This window comes from Pithys albifrons, chromosome 6 (assembly GCF_047495875.1).
Source record: "Pithys albifrons albifrons isolate INPA30051 chromosome 6, PitAlb_v1, whole genome shotgun sequence".
NCBI classification, from domain to species: Eukaryota; Metazoa; Chordata; class Aves; order Passeriformes; family Thamnophilidae; genus Pithys; species Pithys albifrons.
In genome coordinates this window covers 18,610,721-18,635,510 of record NC_092463.1, presented here as the reverse complement: position 1 = coordinate 18,635,510, position 24,790 = coordinate 18,610,721, and the positions used below count along the sequence as shown (strand labels likewise).

The following is a 24,790-nucleotide window of genomic DNA, read 5'->3' as shown; positions in this document are numbered from 1 at the left end:
TTAAACCTCCAGTAAAGTGAATAAAATTCTTTTCCCACAACTTCTGTTGAGGTGGAAAGAACTTCCTAATATTTTCTAATCCATGGTATTAATGTATCATTCACTGGGTACTTACTGAACAGCATGTTGTCTTATGGTTGTAGGTGTCTTAGCCCTTCACAAATGAAGGTGAGGACGCTGGTCCTTATCTATCAGACATAGGGAGGTTATGAAATTTCTCCAGAAATCCCTCCATAGTCCTGAGAAAACTGAAAAAAGGAATAAAGCTGTATGAGGGAGAAGGACATGATTAGCCCTAAATGAGCTACCCAGCTCAGGGTGATACCAAATAACTGGAAAACTGTGAAGACAGTATAATCTAGAAAGGAAAAAATTTATCCAGGTAGTGACAGACCTGCTGGTTTCACCTCAACACAGGATATGTTTTAAAGAAAGCAGAAGCAAAGGACTTGTGAAAGTAATCAGTAAATGCAATAAAACCTAATAGGTTTATTAAACAAATAGTATCTGAGAGGGTTTGAAATGCACTGAGCTAAAAGGCAGACAAAACAGGTTTTCTTGACAGGTAGGTAATATGCAAGGATTGGAGAGAAGTTAAAGACCAATATTGAAAAGCTTTTGATACTCCCACAGTACAATTTTTACAATAGCTAATTGCATATTTATAACCTATGGGATGTGGAAATGACAGAAATTGAAAGATATTGCCAATACGTATTACAGTTTGGGAAGTATTTATTAATACTGTATACATGTGTACAGATTAGAACACGATTGGTATTAGCAGTACCAAGTGCTAAGATATTGCTTGGAGGACAAAGAATTATTCTTATTAAAAGCAGATGACACAGAAAGAATGAGAGATAGAAATATTAAATGAACATGGAAAGTCTTGGAAAATAAACTTCATATGAACCAGGCAAATGTTTCTGGTACAGATCTTACTAGAACATATAAAGAAAAACAGGAACTGGGGGAATGGAAATCCTAACTTCTGAAAAGTGGAGAACATGAGACTAATACTGGCACAACGTTAACTAAGTATATGCTGATCATGAATGCAAAGGTTTTGTATTCCTCTAAGGAACTGAATTTTTGAGCAAACTTTTAAAGTGGGCTGCAAAATGAAGAACATGCAGCTTTTAAGACAGAGATTTAACAGCTTATGGAAGAGATTTATATGATTATGTTTTCTTTCATTAAATAAACCATTATAGCATGTAAGACTTCCTCCCCCGGTTGTGTTTTTCTTTCTTTCTACATTGTATAACTGTTTGCTTACTCAGAGTAAATTCAACTCCTTCTAGTCATGTGTGGAATTTTGTACTTCTTTACAGATATTCATGTTTAATATTAAAACTCACAGGCCCTATTGGCTTGCATGACACTAGATTAGGGATAAATACTATTCTAGGATTAGGTCTCATTTATATAATGTAAACTGGAATTCTGATATTTATTATTCAAAGGATAGATGTCATTTTTCTATTGATGACAAGCACAGTGCAAAAGTACTCATCCCAAAAATGCAAACAAAAGCACTAACTAAATGTCTCCATTTGTACTGCCAGCTATGAATTAAGATGACTCAGGCTGCAACCTACCGAGGCACAAAAATTGCTGTACACAAGGTCACACATGTCACTGACAAAGTTATAAACAGACCCTGAGCACCCTGACCCTTGGGCCTGTGACACATCCATCAAACTGAATGGTCCTTTCTTTTCTGATACATGTAACATGTTAATGGCAAGGGGGGGACGGGGGAAGGTTTTATATGAAACTTTAAAAGAGTAAATTTCAGGTTCTGTCTAAATCTGAATGTTGGATATTCCTGAAGTCATATGATATTAGTAACAAATACAAGTTTAGCGTGTAGTAGATGTTTTCCTTGGAACATAATATTTGGATGAAAGGAGGTTCTAAACAACATAGCAGTAAGGACTTAGGGCAATTTATTTTTTTCTAAGTATTGATGAAATGATTCCACAGAAAAATTACTCTTGGAGGATTCAATTGCAACAGTTAAATTTCACACACTCCATTTTGATTCCTGCCATTTCCTTGCACATTTCTTTCTTTCCCATATACTTAGAAGTGGTTAACATGACCAAAATTGCTATTACTTATAAAGTTTGCCATGCCAGATATTTTCTCCTTCTGTTTTGCTCATCTTCTAGTACATATAAACACACAGGCTTTTATAAAGTTAAAAGTATGAATATTGTGGTACCTTTTTGGAGAGAAATAATACCCCCAAACTCCTCCAGTTGGGAATTTCAGCCCATTTTGAGTAAAACTATCTTTCACATTCACACAGATATTGAAAATGTATCAAAGTGCTTTGGAAAATCATAGTATAACTGTGTCTTCTTTTGTAGGCAATTCTAAAGATGCCCTCGAGAATTTCTCTTCTTGACCTTGACAAAGGTGAAAGAACTCTCTTTAGCACACAGGACCCATTTGTTCAAGCATGTGCCTGGGTTAATACACTGCCAGGCAAGCCTGAGCATGCTGAAGTAGCTGTGTAGAAAGTGGATGGGCCACACAAAATGTCACACTGACATTCTTCTGTCTGCCTGACACAGGCTGGGTAGACATATATGATCCAGCTCAGCCTAAACAGGAATAGCTTTACTGAGACTTATCATTCGTATATGTCTAATCTGAGTCATAAGTTTCTGATCTTGACTGAAATATTTAAAAAAAAAAAGTTTTCATCCTGTTTCACATTAATTACTAAGACTAAGCATTTCCATAGGGCAAAATAGGTAAATCAATTAGAAAATAAAGCATTTCTTATGGTCTATACAACAGACTTATGACATTTACATGGGGTTTTTTGCCTTTAGAATTCCAATTATTCAATTAGTTATTCCAGTATACATTCTTTAGTACCTAATAGTTCAATTAAAGTAGTTAGAAAAGAATAGGCCTCAGCACTGAGCCCTACTAAAGGTCAGTTTTTCACTTACAAGCCTTCTGTTTGCAAACTTTTATGGGAATGGTAGATAAACAGAAAATGACACGACCTAAGAATAAATATAAACAGATTTTGGGTCACCCCAGCTACTAAGTTTTACATCACAGCTGTACAATTCATAGAGGTTTTTTCCTTGCCCCATTTAAAAAAAGTCTTGTATCACAGGATAGATGCATTATAAAACTCTCTATAGATGTCAAGAGAAAAAAATAGCTGTACACAAAATATCTGCATAGCAGCTTCCTGAAGAGATTTTGGTAGTAGTTATTCATACTGCAGGAGACACTTTTTCTTCTAAGCTGATAAATAGTATGGAAGTTTAGCACTGCTCATAGAAACTTTACATCATTATATATTCCTATAGTTGCCCTCATGTTCCTTATCATATTCCCTCTTATCTTAGGTTAGTTCCCTTATTGCATTCTAAATTACAAGTTATTAAAAACTGAAGTTTTTAAGAAATGGATCATCTCCTCTGATTTGTTTCTGCATCATCTTTCCCACTGGAGCCCTAACTTTAGAAAAATCTATGACTACTGCTGTCATACAGACAATAACAAAGCAACTAAATGCATCGCCATGAAGAATGGGACAGAATCTCCAGCCCTGCCAGAACACATAACTTTCCATCATTTAGAAAGTTGCAATGATATTTCAAGACTGTACATGATTTTAAATAACTTGAAGAACCGTATGTCCAAAGACCACGCAGCAAACACACCACAGAAAACAACCTACTATTCCATCTGGAAAAGTAATCCTTTAAAAACAAAAGAAAACAGAAAACAAAGCTAGCAAGCAACATATTTCAGTAACTATTAAGTCTTTTCTTATTCTTTTCCCCTCACACCTGCTGTGTTAGAGCTACTTCAGTTGTTCAACACAAGATTTTCCTAACTAAGTAGCAAAAAACCTGCACAGGCAGCCTGTTTAAATGCATATAGAAAGCATCTCCTCTGATCATTCAGGGAAATGTTTTAATTTCCAGGTAGTTGTAGGGGAACGGACTCCAACTTTAATGGTCTGAATGCACTGGCTGGGGATTGCTGCAATTCAGTATCAGCTCTCTGTGAGCTTCAACAAGGGATTTGGAACACTGACACACCATGCCACAGGCAGGTGACAGACCTGCACTGAGATAGGGCACTTATGACAAGTAAAAACTCAAGTAAATCCAGGAGATTTCCATTATTAAGTATATACTGTGATGATTTTAGGGCTTTTCTAGAATACTCTGTAAATATGATGTGGAGATCTGGTTGTTGGGCTGTTTTCTGCCTGCATATGTAGGCACACTTTGATAGACAGCTGTAAAGAACAGCAAGCACGAAAGAAAATCAGTGGCTTGAAAAAGACAAAGACTCTCCAAAAAAAACTGTGGGTTTGAATTTTTCAGTGTACATGTAAACTATTTTTCCAAGAAAGCCAAATCCTACAAGTGCAGAGTTCTGACATTATGAACAGATCCCTGTCCCAAATGAGCAGGTAACTGTTTGAGGTCTGCCAGACACACAGTCTTTTGCAGAGGAAACCTGTCCTGCCTGGGCTAGGTATGCCAAAGAAAGTGGACATCTTATGGCATATTACCTTTTTTTGAAATATTTTTCTCTGTGTTGGTTTACTGCTGAACACTAAGCATTTTCACAGAATTAGGTGACGCCATTGGAGGATACACAGGGCAGAAGGAGTAGACAAGAAGGCAATAGTTTCCTAAGTTCATGTCAGGGTAGGGACAGATATCCACCTTGTCCTAGTTCAGCAGGAGGGACCAGCTAACCCTGTGTGGGGGTGATCAAAGCTGTGTATTCTACCCCCTCTATTCATTCCCCAAGGACAATGGACCATTAGCAGCAGCTGCCCAGGGAGCCATTATCACCTTCACACCCAGCCTGAGGGGGGCGGAGCTGCCAATGGGCCATCAACAGTTCAATACCCCCTGGCTCACAGAGTTAATCACCCATTGTGTGAGTCCCCGCCCAGGGGGAGGGACTGGGTGCTCCCTGAGGGTACATAAGTGGTGGGTAAGAAGACCTTGGGAACTTCTCGTCGGATCCAGAGCAGCAGCAGGACCTTGACAGGAGGAGATCCCCGCTCTCGCTCAGACCACAGCCCTTGCCTGCACCAACAGGTTTTTCTTTTCCTTTTGCTCTGGACTTGGGGGAACCACAGGGGTCTCAGCACAAGGGCAAACAAACCCCCTTGGGTTTGTGCCCCAGGACACTGGGTTATACTGCTGGGGTTTTGTGAGTTGAAAGCAATTTCCCTTTTGTGTCAGTGTTGTTATTGTAATATTATTATTAAATTTTAGGTCTGACTTATAATCTCTCTCGTGGTGAGTTCATTTCCCCTGCTGGTTCGCCTTTAAACCAGCACACACCTACACTTGCAAATGTGACTCTCATATTCCTGCTGCTTTCATTCCCTCACAGTGTAGGTGCATTGAAAAATCATGTTGTGTTGCAATGCATTGCAAGGAAAAGGGGGAAATGAAAATGCCTGCTAAAACGACCGACAAGAACAGTGATTGCCGTGTTCCCCCTTTTCAAATCAGGAAAGGACAAATCTTAACAGGTTTTGTCATATTATTGTTTCTACAACAATGGTAACCTCACTGCAGTGATCTGTGTTATTTATTTCTTTACTGGTTTGAGTGGATCAAAGCACTGGACTGATTCAATTTTTGGTAAGGCTATTTTTTTGCTTTAGTGCATGTTATAGGACTTAATGTGATGGCACACTCTTATACATCTGGGTTAATTTTTAATGACACTTAAAATATATATTCTCACAGACCAAAGGGAGCGAAAGGCCTAAGGCCAGTAAGTGAGACCAATTAGAAATACACAGAGCTTTGGCAAGTGTGGCCATTGAAGGTCAAAAATTTCATAGCCAGGACATCCCTAGGATGCTTTGACAGCTGACTGAGAAGGAATTAGTGGAAATCTCTACATTCCCTCAGCGTTGCCTAGAAACCAGGGGAATAGTTGTGATATGTTTCTAAAAATGTTCACTTATAGTTGTGTGTTTTAATTATCTACATGGTGGAAAAATGTACAGGAGCAATAGGGAGAAGGCTATGAGAAATCCATCATTTGGGTTGGACAGAACAGCCTACTTACCACATGTTGAGTACCATAAACAGAATTTGGAAAATTGAAATTCAGAAATCAGACTTAAAAAAAAGGCATTTAAAAAGACAAAATATGCTATGAGCAGCTAATTTAAAACAAACAAAACAAAAAGCAAAAAGAGACAAGTTTTCTGTAGCATGATCTCTGCAGGCAATAGAGTATCATAGTCAACCACACAGAGCTGGAAATCTCATACATTTACAGTCTCTCCAGTATCTTCATGTATGTGAAATGGAAACTGTTTAAAGAGTATCTCGAACTCTAAAATCTACAGATTTAACTATTTAAATTATATCAAAGTATAAACCAGAGACCCTGAAACACAAGAACAGTGGCAATTAATTTCCTGAAACCACTTCCCCAAATCTAATTTCACATACAATCAAAAACCTACATCAGAAAAAGAAAGGAAAAAAAACCCCAAATTAAAAAGAAACCTCAAAACAGCTGGATTAGTGTTTTCTAGATTTGTAGGTTTTGCCTGTCAGATACTTTCCATGACATTAAACTCACATCCAAGAGACATAAGAGAAAATGACAAAATGCTACCGAATTACTTTGACAAAAAAAAAGTAGTGTGTTTGCAACATCATGGTTGACAGTAGTTGAAATGCCATGGCAATAGAAGTTTTTACAAAAAAGAAGTTAAAAAGACAGAGGACCACCAGAGAATTGAGGACAGATGAGTTTCCAAGGCATCTATTTCCTCTGCGCACCTATCAAATTTAACACCAACTACATTTAAAGATTATTTTACAGAAAAGAGAATTAGACTGCCAAAATAATTGCGACAACATGAAGCACAAGAGCTAAGGCCATATCCAAGCAGTACTTCATATAGCTAATGGGAATATCTAAAATTATAAGAGATATCACAACATTCAATAGTCAACTACTGAAAAGCTTTTGGTACAGTCTACACAGAGTACTGGGGCAGACAAACTACAGGTTTCATCCAGCATTTATGTTTGTGTGACTTACTGGGAGTTTCAAATGTGGTAGAAATATGGAAGAAAAGTTGTTTTTAAATACTATCCCCTTGATTTTGCTGATTTGAACTACAAATTATTTTTTCTAGCATGTAAGAAAGTGAAGCAAATTATATCAACCCCCTCATATTTAGCCTGTAATTAATACTCATTTCTAGATGGTGAAGGTGAATCCCCTCCAGCCGGGACTACAGGCACACTTTTGTGAGGTGTCTGGCTGTGGAGGGGATGCTGTGCCTATGGGTGTGTCACCGAGAAAAATCTGCACACAAAACCTACGGAAACCCTGAGAGATTTTACATTAAGGGAAACAGCAACCTGCCCGACAAAATGTAAATACAAGCATGTTGGTACAGAAAAATCAAAGGTGAGCAATTCAGATCTATATGGACCCTGTGAGACTGAAGGCAGATATCAGCTGAGAAGCAGCAAAGCCAGAGCTGCTGTTTGAAAAAGGAGAAATCAGTGCCTGGGAGTTCTTAGCAACTCCCCAGAAGTTTCTCATGAGAACTCCTCAGGTTTCCCACTAGACACCGGAGTTGTTCCTGAAAACAGTCAGGATGAGTTCACCAAACATTAAACTTGTGAGATATGAATTATAACCTATTGGGATTTGCAGTTAGATGGTGTGAGGTTCAAATTAGCCAATGGAGCATAGTCTTAACCCTACATAAACCTTGTGCAGTGCGTAATAAATGGCATTCACTTGACCACATTGGCCTGGTGCGTGGTGTCCTTATTCCTCCGCGTATTTATTATTTTACAAGCCCATCACTTCTCCGGAGAGTTCAAACCCAGCATATCAGTGCACATACACAAATCAACTATGGGATCAAATGCTGCTTATAAAAAGGTCATTTTGTGGTTCATTTCTAAGGTGCTGCTTAAATTCTTAAGTGTAACGCACTGGGAAAAATAAGCTCTTTATTTGTCACTCGCTCCGCTGAAATATGAGCAATTTGTTTCAAATTTCTCCCTGGCATTCACTATTCTTCGACGGGCTGTCAAGTTATAAGAAATACTCTTAGATAATGAGGGCCAAAGCTTTCCGCTGGCTGCAATGCACCGCTGAAAGGACGCTTCGGGCCCAGCCCGCGCGTTCAGGGGCATCACCGGGCCTTGCGGCCCCTGCGCTCTGCCCGCCCGGGCCAGCGCTGCGAGGCCGCGGCCCCCCTGCCCGCGGCAGAGGTACCGGTACCGGCAACGGCCACGGCAACGGCGTGCCCGTCTTGTGCCACCTCCGGCCCCACCCCGTGTCCCGTTCCCCCCACCCCGTGTCCCGCCCCGTATCCCGCTCCCCCCGCCCCGCGTCCCGTTCCCCCCACCCCGTGTCCCGCCCCGTATCCCTCTCTCCCCGCCCCGTGTTCCGCTCCCCCCGCCCCGCCCCACCCGCAGCGGGAACGAACCGCCGCTGCCGCCGAGCCGAGTCCCGACCGGCACCGCCCCTTCGGTCCCGGCGCGGAGCATGGGCTGAGGATGGAGAGCGGCGGCAGGCGGAGCCAAGGTGCGGGGGGCTCGGTGGCGGTTCCGGCCGTAGCGCGGGCGGGGGTTGCTCGCCGGGGCTGCTTGTCGGGAGCTGCCCGCCGGGGGGTGCCCGGAGGGGTTGCTTGCCGGCGGGGCGCGCTGCCGCCCGGCCTCCCTCGTCCTTGCCAGCCGTGGAGGTGCCGGGCGCGGCTCGTCTCGCCCGGGGCAGGCGGCGCCGCCCCCTTCCCCGCTGCGGTGTGCGGGTGGGCATGGCGTCGGGGCTGGGGCACGGAGCCTGCGGGGCCGCTCAGGGCGCCGTGGCTGCTGCAGCGGGCGCTGAGGCGGCTCCTGGGTCGCCGCTCTCGCCCCTGGCTTGTCCGTCCCGCGCGGGAGCCAGGCCCGGGCGGGGCTGTCGGACGGTGGGCCCGGTGCCGGCGCTGCGAAAGGGGACACGTTCCCCCCGAAGGGTTCTGATCCTCCGAGAGACGCGGCCTGGGCCGGCCGTTCCCCAGCCGGCATCGCTATGGCCCCGTATCGCAGCCGCTCCGGTGCTGCTCGGGCAGCGTTTCGGGCTGCCAGCATCGGCCGCTGCGTGTGCCAAGCCCAATTTCTGTGCCAACTTTTTTCTGAGTCAACTTTTGTCTTCTCTAAAGCTGGTATTCATGGGTTATTGTAGTGGATTGCACCCTGTGTGTACAACATCACACGGCGTTTGGCTGCAGATCCAAGTGTTTGGGCTTGGTGGGATTTTAGTGCAAGTGTAGTTGAAAAATGGAAGACTCAAAAACTTTGAAAGTCTTATGATTCCTTACTCACATTTAACAATCCATGGCCTGCTCTGGTGCTCTGTTTCTTTAGTCTTAGAGCTATTGGTCATTCATGATAAAAAAAGGCATAAACATGCAGAAATGTTTGCAGAAGCCAACACTGAAAATATTTTTAGATACTGGATTATGTGCATAATATAAAACAATGGTAGGAATTATTCGGTGCTGCACTGTAATGTCAAAATCATACATAGCTGCGTAAGGTCCAAGCCTTTGAGATAATGTTATGCTTTCATGTTGCGGATCAGTGTCAGTTCCAGTCTTTGGAGACAGTGACAGATGTCACTTCAAAAGTCTGATATCAAAGTAGAGTTTGAACATAAATTCTAATACTACATGGAAATATGAAATTCAGAGTAAAAACTACTATCATGTGCATCGATTTTCATAATCTCTTATATAGTGTGCAGTCAGTTTTATTAAAAATTTATTATTTTTCTGACTATTTTTATTGTCATATTTTTATAAATAATCAGAAAGCATGCTGATTGTTGTTCATAAACTGGGAATGTACGGGATGCAGGATCTAAATTTCATTCAAGTTGCAGCAAGCTTTGTTTGAATGACTTCTGTTTAACAAAAAGTTTAAAAGTAGGAAAGAATTACTGTGTGTGTCTGTGTGTGGGTGTGTGTGTCTGTGTGTGGGTGTTAACATGGGAAACTATCGCTTGTCTGCATAGGAGGTTGTGATGGGGTCAGGAGTGTGTGACTGGACAGCCCAGTGTCTGGGTTCACAGAAACACAGGAAGGATCCTTACAGAGGATAAGGATTAGCACAGGAAGAGATAATAATTCCTTACACTGAACTAACCTAAAAATCTGTGCCTGAGCAATATTGGCAGAACAACCATTGGATTGCTTGCAAATAGTTTGTGAAAAAGAGAAAACATCACATTTAGGGTTTCTCTGTAGGACAGTTTTATCCACACACTGTCCATCCAAAACTTCAATACAGAAGAGGTGGGGTACCCTATTCCATGCCCTGATGTATTCTGTGCAAAGTTTATTGTTCAGACATGGTCTTATTGTAAAGAAATAACCAAAGTATTTTACTTGGTTTGTATGGGGATTTGTTTTCTATAATGAGAATACTGAGCAAATAGAATTTTTTTTTAATATATTGAACTGCATAGAATTTGCATGTAGGTCTTGTCAAAGTTCAAATAAGGCTGAGACTTTTTCCCCCCCCGAAATATTGGAGAATTAATCCGTTGCGTTTTTCCCTAATTCCAGGTATAAACCTTGAAGTTATTTGCTGTAGTAATTTCAGGAGTCAGTTAATATACTCACAGATTTATAGTAAGACCTCAAATAATCTGAATACTGTAATTTTAAACCAGCTTTGTTGCTTAAATCCAGTCTTCTGCGTTGGGCTGTTTAATTCCTACAGCCAGTGATTTGCACGTACCTGAACAGCAATGAAACCATACACTTACTGTTAATCAATGGCACACATTTGCGCCCCTTTTATCTTACAGTTTCAACATCACTACTGCTGCATGCTGTTAGGATTAGGCAGTTTGCACAGGCTTCAGAGATTCTAAAATTAAAATACTTCACATTTTTTCAGACAACACCATCATACTCAGATTTTTACTGCATTGCGGGAAATCTTGCATTAATCTGATAGGAGTTGAAAGGGTATTAACACAGACCTGTGACTTTTGAACTGGTTTTTTTTCCTTAGATTCCTTCATTTGCCACTTGAACAAACAACTTTTTAAACTCAAGCATTGTTTGGTAGTACCAGTTCAGTTTTTCAGAAGTTGAATTTAACCATTAGTCAAATAGTCTATAAAGGGAGTTTTAGACATTTAATGTGATTAATCCCATCTCTATTCATCAAATAAATTTGTATAAGGTCCTAAGTGCCTAATTGGTCCCATTTCGTTAAAGATTTCTCGCATGCTGCCACTGAAATACCTGTTAAAGTAAACAGTATTCAAACCATTAACCCTACAAGCTTCTTTTCTTCTGATTGTACCCTTCAACTGTCTCTGAAGCACAGTGGATCAAGGTTTCTCTGCTCTCCACTGTGGGCAAGACGTAGGAGAGGGTGGGAGTTAGTAACATGAGGGGGACAAGGGAGGGGGTGTCCTTGTTGGCCCAGATTTTATATTTCCATGAAAAAGATTTCCTACTACCTAATCTAAACCTCTCCTGGCACAATTTGAGGCCATTTCATCTCATCATGTCACTTGTTATCTGGAGAAGAGTGACACCCACCTCACTACAACCTCCTTTCAGGTAGTTGTAGAGAATAGAGTGAAGTTCATTTGCTTCTGCCTGCAATTTTTATCACAAAATGTGCTACTGACACACACAGCTGTTTGTTTCTGCTTTTGGAGTATGAATGGAGCAGTAACCTGCCTCCAAATTTCCCTTAGAAGTTGGAAAAATTTTAACAAATATTCTTCAAGAATTATTTCATAAAATAGGACTCATCATCTTTTAAAACTACTATTTCATTAGATTTCTTAAATTTTTCAGAGGAGAGTTTGACTCTTGAAACTGAAATATAATTTTGATTGCATGGTTTTAATTTATGCAGAATACTCTTAGATTAATAAAGGACTGAGAGACCTAACTCTTGGGCATTGGAGTACATGTAAAGAAGAGCTTTTGTGTAATCCAGCATATTAAGTGTATAAATAGCATCCAGCTAATTAATGGCTTAGAAGGTTACGTGTAGTGCATGTCAAGGTGTGTATCACTTTTATCATATTTTGCCTCTGACACAAATGATCCCATGCAAAATTCAGATGGAATATTTGGGACTTTTCAGAATTGGGTATTGTGGTTTCTTGAGACTTTATCAAGTTTTGCAACAGAAAATTTAGGTAATATTGGCTCCTTTTTCTTCTGGTTTCTGCCATTTCTTAACAGATCTTAAAGGTGATGCTGTTAAAGCAGGCTTCCCATCTGTGACTTTATACTCAAAATGGATAGAAGTTTTATTATTCACTGAAACCAGAAAAGGGTCCAAGAGGCTTCTGTTTTGCTTGTATGAACAGAACAAAAAATATAGGTGTGATTATGAAGTGCTCAGTTTTGCCTCACTGTAACTTTCAAATAAGATGGAATACTATCTGCATTCAGTAAGTGGCTAAATCTAAAGTCATCTTTGAAGGTCTCTCATAATTGCATCAGTGCTCTGGAAAACTAGCAGAGACCTGCCATGTTTTAACCTGTTCTCTTAAGGGAGGTGTCTGTGGAGGGGTCACTGCTCTCTGCTGGCCTTTTTATCTAACCAGTTCTGCATCTATTAGCCAACTACACCCCTTTGAGTAAGAACTAAGAGTATTAGTTATACAAATGTCAGTGTCTAGATAGGAGAAAACTCAGCAAATTAATACACATTTTTTTGAGAGTCATTCTGTTCTGTCTTCATTCCCAGATATGTAACTAGAGGGTAAGTACTAGTCAGCCAAGGATAAGCAACCAGAGAAGCTTAAACCAGATGACTTGCAGCACCTTATCAGTCACAGCTGAGCAAGTAGGGGATGGTTGAGGGGAGCACTGACCACAGGTAAGGAAAAAGCAGCAGTCTGGGGACATTGAAGGGAGTTTAGGGGATATAGTACAAAGATGTAAGCTAAATGGGAAGGAAAGCAGGCCTCATTAGTAATAGTAGCAGAGTATGCTTTTTTGAAGTATATCATTATGATAATATAAAAGAAAAATAGTTACAAATAGAAAAATTAGTTTCTTATTTAAATAAATGAAGTTTAATTTCAGTGTGGATTTTCTTAACCAGCTTAATCTTTTAATGTATTTTGAGATACCAGTCTTTAGTCTGTATATTTCTGTGCTGTATTCATATTCATGATGATTTTTGTAGCCTAAAGAGTTCGTGGATACTTTGGTTTAGAAATTCTGATAGTACCAGAAGGAGAGGAACATGTATTTCGGGTCATAGTTTTATCCCTTTAAATATGACCTTGTCAGATGTATTAGATTAGGTGTTTAAAGGAGTTTTTATCACTGTTTGAAGTCATTTGGGATTTCAGAGAGATTATTTAAACCACTTTTGTTCCTTTCTCAGCATGTGTACAGCGTTAGTGCTGTAGTGTACTGTTAGTTGTATAGAGTTAGAAGAATGAATTCATAGCAGGAACCCCACTGAAAAGATCACTAAACTAATTGGTAGAACCAGGGTGGTAGTGATAGAGCATCCTTGACTTGTATGAAATTCACAGCACAAACCTTCTGCATGTGGTTACCTGAATTACCCACTTGGACAAGGGTGTCTCTTTAATTCTTTCTGCATTTGTCAGCTTGTGTCTTATCAGCCTGAGAGAGATCAAACCCCCAAATATCGTGCAAATATTGCAATTCTAGTCTAACTGTTAGAGGCAGAGGTGCTTTCTGCATTGCAGTCTGAGAGGAGGCCACTGTACAGCCAGGAAAGGAAGAGTCCTGGAGCCACAAAAAAACCCCAAGTGTGCAAAAGGGTTAATACCTTGGTAGAGTGATAAAAATATTCCTCTGGAACAGCTGAGGAGGCCTGAGGTCTAAATCTGTCTTGGTCTGAAAGTTGTTTGAACCCAAGCTAAGGTCTAGGAGCTGCCCTTTGGAAGTTACAGTGTTCACACATCTCTACACAGTTAAGTGAAGGGTTTTTGTCTTGTAGTGCTGGATTTAGATGCCTGCATCCAATATCCCAGCTAAGGGCTCTGTATTTTTTCTGGATTATCTTTTAAGTAGCAAGTTTGGTGGCTAAGGATAGCCTGATTGATTTTTTTTCAGTATATTTTATTTGCTATGACTGAAGTACATGCTTGTTATAAAAATAGTAAGTCTTATACTTGTGTTTAAAATCTTTCATGGGAGAACGTAATGAAAGACTGGGCTTCTCTCCAGTACATATTCACGTTCCAAATCTGAAATGGCTTTGTAGAAAAATGATTTCCATTCATTCTGCATCTCCACTAACAACCAGGAAGTAAAGAAATAAATAGAAACCACCAATTTCCATAATTTTTTAGACTGTAAAAATAGAAATAAAGATAGGATGCATTTAAAATGAAAACAGAATTTAAACAAAATATCTTAAAAATCTCTTTGGAATAATATAATTATTACTTAACTTAGATACTAGCTGGAAAAATTATAGGGAGAGGTTTTTATAATTTTTCTCATTGTTGCATAGTGTCACACAAGAAACTAAAAGATCAAATAAATTTCTATAGAAGTATTTAATTTGTTTGCTCTCTGTATTTTAGGAGTAAACTCAACCTGAGAATGCTGATTTTATATTCAGTGTGGACAATCCACTTACATCTATGAGAAAATTTATGTTTAGATCGTATGTATTGTATATCAAAGATAGTTTTGTAGTTATGCTACCTTTGTTTGGTTTAGATTTAACTGTGTAATTTACTGAAAATCCCACCTACTCCTTTAGGTGCAGGTGTAAATGTATCTTCACATATCTAAGCCTTAAACTTGTTTCTGCTATTGTGCAAATAACTTTGAAAACACAGCCTGAACCTAAACAAATACCTCTACAAGTCAGAAGACAACATGAAATTATAGTTATGAAACATTCAGTAAGGTAGAAATATCTTCCATATCACATCCTTCAGTTTCTTCTCTTAACATTAGCAACATGCACCATCATTGCAGATATTCAACATTATAAAAAGCAGTTTTGAGTTGCAAACTGGAGATCCTGGGAGAGTAGTGTAAGTTGACTTCAGTGTAGAAAAGGTACATTTGAAGGAACATATATGTGAAACAGCCTGGAATCCTAAGAAAACAAAACTCTGCTTATTATTCTTTGCCTCTTCCATTTCAGTGGGACTAAGCATTATTTTAGACAAATTAGTTTATTTGACCCTTTTTCTGTGATAAACTTTCTCCATGTTTTGTGAAAACAGGTGGTTTAGAGAGCGCCTCAAATACTCTCACTGATGCACAGCTTATAGGAACATCTGAGTTACATTATTTGGCCCAGGAGTTGGAGAATATAGGAGCAAGCAGCACAGGATACTGTAGGAGGACCACAGAAGGCCATCCTCACAAGTTTTACTGTTTATGTAAATATAAGAAAATGCAGTTTGCCAGGATAGAGCACCCCTGCAATCCAGCCAGATGCTAAAAAAAAAAAAAGCTGTTCAGCATAAACTTTTGCCGAGCAAGGAAATACTCTAAACAGCAAGAACATGTCATTTGTTAACAGCATGAGAGTTTTCAATGGTCCAGGTACTAGTGGGGCTGCAATCCTGGCATTTCAGAAGTATCCAAAAATCTGAGTAGTTGTGAACACTTTTTTTCAAGGTCTTTCACTTCCACAACACAGGCCAAAACTGTAATGGCCTGGATATTTTGTAAGCAAGTTCAGGGATACCTGTGAAAGCACTGAGCACACGTGTTATCCTGCAGTTAGTGGAAACAGGGTTGCAAATCCATCTGGTTGGATCAGGGACTTGCAAAATTTCTTTGATGGCACAGAAGTCAGAACGCTCAGGGGGAACTGAGATTTGGGAACATAGTGCAGGGGGATGAGAGCCTGAACAGAGGCCGTGACATCTTAACAAAAGGTGTTCTGTTCAGAGTGCCTTTGGGACTTCACACAGATTGGGAATTTCTGTGTGGATTGGGAGTGATTTCTGTGCTGTCCATGTGTCCATAGTCAAAATAGAAGACACAGAAATATTTTTAAGTTCTCCCTCCTGACCTTTTCTGACATTTTTTTCTTGCCTCTGAAATATTGGTGCTTTTTTCCCTCTTCCCCTCAAGCCTGATACAGATTAGTTGTAAAGGACGAAACCTGCATGCAGTAGTTTTTTTCATAGCATTTGTCCTGTGCCATCTGCTGGTGATGTGAAGCAAGTGAACATTTCAAAATCGTGTGGACTTCTGTAGTGCTGAACAGTTGCATCACTCAGCAACAGGTTTCTGAGTGCCTCTGATTATCTTTATCTCAGGACAAAGTAATTTAGCTCACTTGAAGAGAATCAGCTGGAATTATAACAGTATCTCTGCTTTTTTTAGATGATCATGCTTACTTTTCTATGATTCTGTCACATAAGAAAGAGTTAGAGGTGATGTTGTAACCATTCATCTAACAATACCATGTGTACCTCCCTTTGGAATTATAACCTACCTATGAACTATAGAAAATAATGGAATATTGAGGGTATTTTGAGAAATTGTGAATTAAACACTTCTGATTCTCAGGCGTCTACTTTAAGCTAGATGTCTGGTATAGGGTGGGATTTTATGTCATTAGAAGAAAATTTTATGAACTGAAATATTATAATCTAACATTCATGTCCTCCCAAAGACTTGCATTCTTTAAACAGGAACATTGTAACTCCAGGAAGTTGTGGGTTTCAGGATGGATCCAGATAGACTGTGAACACCACTCATATGTAATAGTGGATGGTTGAGAAATGTAATACTTAAGCAAGAAAAAAAAGCCTTTATTGATAGAGGTTTGCAGTCTTTATGGAGATGGTCATTCTAAATCTAATAAATTCTTGCTGTAGTTTGGAATGTTGATATTTAAAAAATAATTTAGCATTCTTGCTCCTATGAATATTTAAATCACAAATTAGGAAGAATTGTACCACAAGAGGAATTTAAAATGAGCCATTTTAAATTGATACATATGAGCAGGAATGTTGTCCTTTGGCTTTAGAGAAAACAGTATAAAGATAAACAATTACAGGATAGTGTTGAAATAATCTGTAGTAGCATTTTCTTCTTTTCTTTTTTCCTGTCTTTTTCTACTACTGGTCTGGCAACTTCAGAGCAAAGGGAGTGGGAACGCTGTTACTGCAAACACCACCTCTAATACTGGAAAGGCACGGAAGCCCATACTCTATAAAGGCTGACTTTAGAAAGTATGAAATCCTTATAGTACTTCAAGATTACCCTGGTACTTGTTGTGCTTTGTAAGAGAGAAGATTGAATCTATTGATACAGATTTAGTGTCTTTTCACAACAGTGTTCTAAAGGTGTTGCAAATTCTTAAGTCATGTGTCAGTTTTTAAATCATAGGTTGCATGACAGTGGTTGGGAACCTGACAGTGCATCTTTATTTTCAGGGAGGAGATGCAGAGCTTTTCACTCTCATTCTGTAATATTTCAGAACAACTAGTGCTTTAATTTTTGTCATCAACTGCATTTGTCTATAGAGTTCCCAGTATGAAATTGCCAGAAGATTGAATGACAAACCAGATTTTTTAAAATATGTTCTGACTGATAGCATGATTTTTCATACAATTATGATTCACTTCTTTCAATCTATTAAGCTTGCATTTTAGTGTAATACTAACCCCAACCATTACCTACATACAGAATATTGTTCACATTAGTCATTTGACATAATAATAAAATTACATCAAAAGAACTTTAAAACAAATTAGAGGTTAGCACAGGAACAAAATTGTGGCCATATCTCTGTGCAGTTTAATGACCAATGTGAAGTTCAGACTGAAGTGACTTAATGCCTTGTTCTGCTGTTTAGCTCCGTGAACCAGTGAAAACACTATCACTATACCTTGGTGTTTAGATCAGGTTAATTAACAACACTGTTGTATTTCAGTAATAAGAGAACAATTAAATAGATTTTTTTTCCTTCAGTGAAGAAGGTCCTCTATAACCATTCATGAATTCTTTGGCAAAAGATTCTAACTTTGTCTTGTCTGTGAAAATGCACTTTGGGTTGGTTTTTATTTTTTCCCTAACCTTTAGTTTTTGTTTGACATTTTGTCAATACCCAGCTGCTGTCATTCCCAGATGTGGTCCAGGAAGTCCATTTAAAGGACACTTAAGTACTAAGAGTAACGGTAAGTAATGTGTCTATTAGAAGATTGACATGGTTCCCATTATGTGAATTCATTGATTTTATGATTAAAATGTTTTTATAATTAAAACTCGTGCATCAAACTTCTTTGGTGATGTTTTATAGCACTTAGATTTAGTGTGCATTACTGAAAATTATCTCAAGGGGTAAGTTTTGCCTTGACTGTACTGCTGGTAACAAATAGGTAGCAAGATAATCAGATATATAAAGATGTCACATCTATATTAGCTGGAATATATATATGGGTATGACTTTAAAGAATCCTTGAGGTTAAGCATATTCCTTTACAATCAGTGGTTTACATGGGATTTTATATGTTTCTGTGCCACGGTGGTGCCTCAGACACTTTCTTTTCAAAAGACCATAGAGTGAAGAAACAGGAAGTTTCCGTGCTGGTATTTTTGAAGTCCAATTTCAGCCATTTTTTTAGGTATTTATTAATTATTTATTATTTAGCTATTTATTTATTAATGGCTCAGTGGGGAAAGAAAAAGGAGACAGGATGACTTCATGTGACAGTAACTGGCAAAGAAAAATGGGTACACTGAGCAAAGAAGTTCATCGAACCGTAATTTAAGGTTTATGACTTTGAATTGCAGCTAATAACAATTTAAAATTTTAGTATTCTTGTGCTTACCTTTGCAACGTGCAAATGTATTTTAACCTTACAGCTTTCTGCATAGACTCGTCTGGAAGTCTGACCAGCCAGTACCTGATCAGAGATCACATGGTGTTTCATTATAACAGCATTCTTTCAGCCAAAGGTAAAGACGTGCATATATGAATGAACTTTCTACCCCCAGATTTAGGTCATTCTCTCAGAAAAGGCTCATATCAAGAAGGAATGAACTGTATTGTAAGAAATGTACTATTATTCCTGTTTTTTACTAAAACTAATGTCAGCAAGGAGTTATAGGTGCTACTTAATAATACTTTTGTATTATTGAGATTTGAATTTTTGTATGAAAACTTTTTCTTAAGTGCTACCAAATATATTACCTTCATTTTAGAGTATTTAGTGCTGTAATGGTCTCATTCTGCGTTTGATGAAATTATTCTGTGATTCTGACATATCAAATGAGGAAAAAATGAACTGTGAGATAATATGTTGAACTGAAAATTGTGTGACAGTCACAATAGCAAACACACAGAATTTATTTTGGGAATGAAGGCAGAACATTTCCAGTTGAACTCAGAGCACTATGTATTTTTTCATTTAAAATATTTCAATATTTTTTGTTCTTATTGCAATGAACGGTGGTAGCGAGTTTTAAGGACTTGGAAAATTGCCCCGTGTATTTGCAAATGAGAAAAACAAATTACTGGTGGAGTTCCTGTTCACAAATACACTGTTAGCTTTCATGTAAAATACTCAGTATCTGTAGGTATGCAGGTAAATGCCATCAGCATAAAATGTACAGACACCCTTTGTAAGGAATCTCCATTTAAATGGTGATTTTTCCTTTAAATACATGTTTTAGCCAAAGAGCTTTATCTTGCAAATTCTATGACTGTATTAATACAAATCTAAGACTTTAAGGACACAGTAACTATCATGTTTTAAAATAGAGAAGAATTAAATTAGTCTGTGTTGGATTATTGCTACTTTTTTCTAGCTATCACATATACTATTCACATTTGGTATTTTTCTGATTTTCAGCAGCTGTAGACTGCTCAGTGCCCAAAAGTAGGCTGAGCAGCATCAAACGTAAGTATTTGTGATGTTTATTCTGCAAAAGCTTCTGTAAAACTCACTTAACAAAACATGCGCCGGAGGAATAGAAGAGTAACAGTAGATTATAATAAAACATTCATGTATTTCCTTGTTTATTTAGCTTTTCACATCCTTCTCCAGCTAGTTGAAAGATTGTGCAGCAAATGTAATGGTAGTGAGATGGATCTCGTCTGTCAGAGATTAGTTGTGCTTAGCATGACAATTAATTTTGCTTAGGATCCTTTTCATCCACACAGTTGGATGAAACAGAGCACATAAGGAGAATTTCAACATTTTCTCCTGTTGTGTGGTATTATATAAACTTGAAGGCTCAAGAAGAGAGCTTACTAGTGCCAGATAAAGAGGAATTTGGGGAATGTGGGCACCTGGGGACCAGAGATGAAACTTCTTGTTCCATTGTGTAGCAAACAGAGCCAATCACAAGCACAGAGCGCAACAGCCTGGATTAAAGTGCAGTTAATTTTTCTGCATGTTGTCTATTTCTTAGCACTGTTTAAATATACCTTTATTGTAGCCTCACTTCATCGTGTTAGCCAAAGCCCAGTCCCTTCAAATGATTTGATTTATGAAACGCTAAATGAATATACAAGTGAAAAGGTATAAATAGCAGCTGTTTGTTAAAATAAGCAAGTTATACTTCTGTTATCCATCTGTCTTTAATGCAGTTAGAAAAAGTTCTTCATTCTCCATGCTATATTCAGTTACAATTGCTGAGGTACTAGAGAAAATTATTCTTTTGGGATGGAAAGTTAGATCTTCTAATGACAGAATACTTTGTGGTTGGTGTCAAATTCAGTCAAGCCAAAGTGATACTACTTCATAAAATTATCAAGAGTAACTAGCATATCTGTCATCCTTTTGGCAAAAAGCCTTAATTTCAGTATCATTTTTTTCAGTACATCTGCATAAAGAGTTGAGACTGAATTAAGCAATGAGCTGCACCAGAATCAAAGATGCTGTATGTGGGCTTGCCTTCTGCTTTCAGAAGGTACAGCACAAGAAGTAACAGTATTGCAGGGGTATCTAAATCCTCTGATTGCAGTAGGAGTTTCAGATCACCTGATTATTTTGCAGTCATCTGAAAAATGTCTTCGTTCTCACGCTCCACCTCTGTCAAGCTTTGCTTTGAAACATGCATGAAAATAAAGGGTTGGTGCAAGAAGAATATTTACACCTATGTGTTGCTGCAGTGAAAACCTCATGCAGCTTTTCTTTCTGCGTCTGTTAGAATCTTTCTTAGTTTCCCTAATTAACGATTATTCTTCCATACATTTTAATATCTTGGGTCTTTCTCAACACCAACAAATGGCTTTTTATTTTAGGGTCTGCTGTCTTTACAGATAAAATGCTTCTGAGCTGATAGCTTGTATAATTCACACCAGAAAGAGTTTCCCTGAATAATGAGTTCATTCTGAGAGACAGTAACAGCACCTTAACCTTAGTAGATAATTGTCCTGACACTCACAGGTGTGCTCTGAGTGAGGAAATTCCCATTTCAGATAGCAAGGCTTTGTGCAATACATTTCTCTTCCAGTTCATCCTACTCAGACTGCTCTTGGACTATGTACCTCTGTCCTGGTCGCAGACAGAACATTAATCTTCTGTACAGCGTGTGATGGAAACATTTCATTTTCATTGCTGCTTTTGTTTTTACCCATCTATTTGGTAAAATTTGTACACTAAATTTTCACTAAAGAAAAAGCTGCTGTTGCTGCTGTGTTTTACTCTATTTGAACATGCATACCATCAGCATAGCCCTAGAAGATGTTTCCTATTCACAAAAGAAAAAAACCTTAAAAGTAGGGGGGAAAAAATAAAGCCCTTTATTACAAAAAAATTCCTTGATTTACCTACTGTTATTCTAGCTTAAGACTTGGGAGTGCTAATTCTTTCTTAGTTGGAATTTATTATATTCTCAAAATAAAGTTGGCTCATAAAGTGAAACTAAAGTCATAGCTAAGAATTGGGATCCTAGTCAGTAGCACAGGATTCATTTGAAGAAATATGGTATTTACTTCTTGGTCTTGGAGAATTGAGTATCCATCATCATTGGATATTTTTATCCTTAGATTTAGCTCAGTTCTTACATACAGTTTGCTTCCTTGATGTTCTGCACTGAGCAGAATTGTACAATTATCAAAAGAAAATGAACTTAGTAGCTTTAAAAATCTGTTTAACAAAGCAATAAATGTATTTTTTTCCCTAAAAGTCACTTTTCAAGGCAGTATTATGTCTCTGCTCCAGTTTCCAGGTTTCATTTTTTGAGGTGCTTCATGTTCTCTCATAAAAATTAGAGTACCAAGTGAAAGCTAAAAAGCAAAGTGATACAGCAAACTTATGTAAACAATAGAATTTTTATTAGAATATTCCTCAGTGAAGCGTTTTTACTTTGCAATGTGGGGACCTTCAGAGGTCATTTGTCCTCCTTGAGCTTCCTATTCAAGGTCGGACTTTTTTATCAGAAAAGTCTGGGAAAACTCCAGGGGTGGAGATTCTGCACCCTGAGACACCTGTTCCAGTGTTGCAGTATCTGTGGGTCTGAAAGGGTTTTTCCAGATGTCCAATTCAAACACTGTCAGGATTAGAACTAAACTTACTTGAAAGCATTTATCTTGACAATTCCAATTTTAAAAAGCAAATCTTGGATGGTGGATTATAAGGCTTATAGATGCCATAGCTTAAATTGTTTCGTGATGGTCAATGGCAAAAGTGTCTCAACTGGAACAGGCAAGTCCAGGATTTTTGGGTGTGCATTTGTACCAGATCCTAAAGATTATCCTTTCCTAATAAAAGCCTTGGGGGATTCCTATCACTACTCAGTGTGTGCATGTAACTGATATTTTTTTTCTGACCTGCTTCCTTTATATATTGTCCCATCCTGACTGAGATGACTTTACAAACAGGTAAGAAACTGCCATGGAGGCTGAAATTTGTGCTGAGTTATCAAAGGGATAATTCCATGGAACACATCTGTTTTAAAATTCATCATTATTGGTCTCACTGTCTTCAAAATATTTAAGGTTAAGACTACACAGGCATATCTTGTTCAGTATCTGCAGTATTCTTATAAACTCTAGATATTTAGAATGAAATTGAAAATTATTTCAGTTTTATTTCATACCTGAAATTAGATTGATTACATTTTTTTCACAAAGATCTATACATTGTTGCATCATAACTACAAACTTCTCTGCTGTCATAATAGCCCAAGCAAGTGTTACATGTTCAGGTGTTAAGCTGAGTGCAAGGTATCTTTTGTAGATTCTCTGGCAATCCACTGGAGAATAATTTTTCTTTCTCTGTCTTTTGTGAGACAGATTAACGTGGACATGACAGCCAATAGCTCAGACAGTAAGAGTGTTGAAAATGTGCTGAGGAACAAAAGTAATGGAAAAGGATTTTTAGAATATTTTTAAAGCAATTTCCATGTTCTTGCTGGAGATGGGACACATAATTTGTCCAGGTTCAATTGCAACTTCAATATGATTGAATATCAGCAGTAACTATAATGTCACTGAGAATAAGGGGTTTACAGCTCTATTCTCCCAGTAGTTCTATGCCTGCCATTGCTTCAACCAAAACATAGTATTAACTTTTTTCTTTTTGTATTCCTTGTCTTATTGCATCCCAAATAAGTTTATTATTCTCCCTCTATTTCAAAAGATATTTGGGAAGGGGGGTAAATTTTCACCTTGAAATTATAATATTTATTAATAGCATAGAGTTACAAAACAGAATTCCCGCAGATAGTGTTAAAAAACATCCCCTGAAAATGTGCTTCATGTACTGCTAAAATAGCAGGTGAGTATTTCCCGTCGGGGTTGTTGCCATGAATCACTCATTAGTGTTTAAGAATTAAACATGATACTGTAGTTGGCATTCTTCCTGGCCATCTGAATGTGTTCTGTCCTTAAAGTAGATTTAGTTTCCACTGTTCTTTTCTGATATCTTAGCTGGCAGCAAAGTAGGCAAGGTGCCATGCCCCTGGGCTAGCTGTGAGCATGTTCTTCTGTATTAGATCAGCCTTATTGACTTAAAATAGTTGTTAAAATGTGAAACTTCTTGAAATGTGAAACTTCTATGTTCAGAATTAGTCCAAGCATGTTGATTGATACCAGTGGCTATTAGAAGTCTGTGGTTGTGGAATTTGTGCCAGAAAACTTGACAAAAGCTATGCCAAGTAAGACAGCTGCTGCTACACATGCCTGGTTTCTAACAGTGCTGACTTTTCAACCCATGTGTTTACTGGTTTTTCCACAGGGCATATTGATAGTACAGACTGGACCCAGTGATTAGTGAGTTTGGGAATGCAGGTCTCTTTGATACTGGGATGGGGGAACAAGAAGGAAAAGAAGTATCCTGAGAAGTTACCCACCATAAATCTATTTTAGCCTGATGGAACTTGAATAGTTGGAGGACAGGTGGGAAGAGATGGGAGAAAGCAATTCAAACTGAGCAGTAATGTTTTTCTGCTCTTTGATGGGTTAGAGTCAAGTAGAAAGTTCAAGAAAAACATAGTGTTATGTAATTCCAGATTTAAATCTTAATTTTTCATGTGAACACACATCTGTCTACCCTTTACGCTGTGAAAAGTGAAGATCTATATGGTTTGTTGTTGCTGCTGTTTTACAGGAAGCTTTCACAAAATCTTCGTATCTTTTTTTCTGTTGAGTCTTGTCCTTATGTATGTATTTCAGAAAATGAAAGTTAAAAGCAGCTAATATAAGCTCTTGAAGGTTTAAAGTCAAACACTCAGGTAATTCTAACGTCTGTGTTTTGAAAGTTCAAGTATGTCTTCGGAAAGATGTTCTATTACATTTATGTAGCTTTAATATTTGGCGAG

At 38.4% G+C, this 24,790-nt stretch overlaps 1 protein-coding gene across 2 annotated transcripts in view; it reads left to right on the top strand.

Moving 5' to 3' along the window:
* Positions 1-8,497: 8,497 nt before the first annotated feature.
* SPATA7 (spermatogenesis associated 7) overlaps positions 8,498-24,790 on the top strand; it is a 45,712-nt gene continuing 29,419 nt past the window's right edge. Inside the window, exons 1-4 of one of the 2 annotated variants that reach the window (XM_071557704.1) lie at positions 8,498-8,607; positions 18,130-18,195; positions 18,884-18,976; positions 19,873-19,920. In XM_071557704.1, coding sequence (XP_071413805.1) covers positions 8,580-8,607; positions 18,130-18,195; positions 18,884-18,976; positions 19,873-19,920 — 235 coding nt within the window. In that variant the 5' untranslated portion in view covers positions 8,498-8,579. Of the gene's footprint in view, positions 8,608-18,129; positions 18,196-18,883; positions 18,977-19,872; positions 19,921-22,643; positions 22,851-24,790 lie in introns of those variants that run through there. The other variant, XM_071557705.1, reaches the window with a different exon arrangement.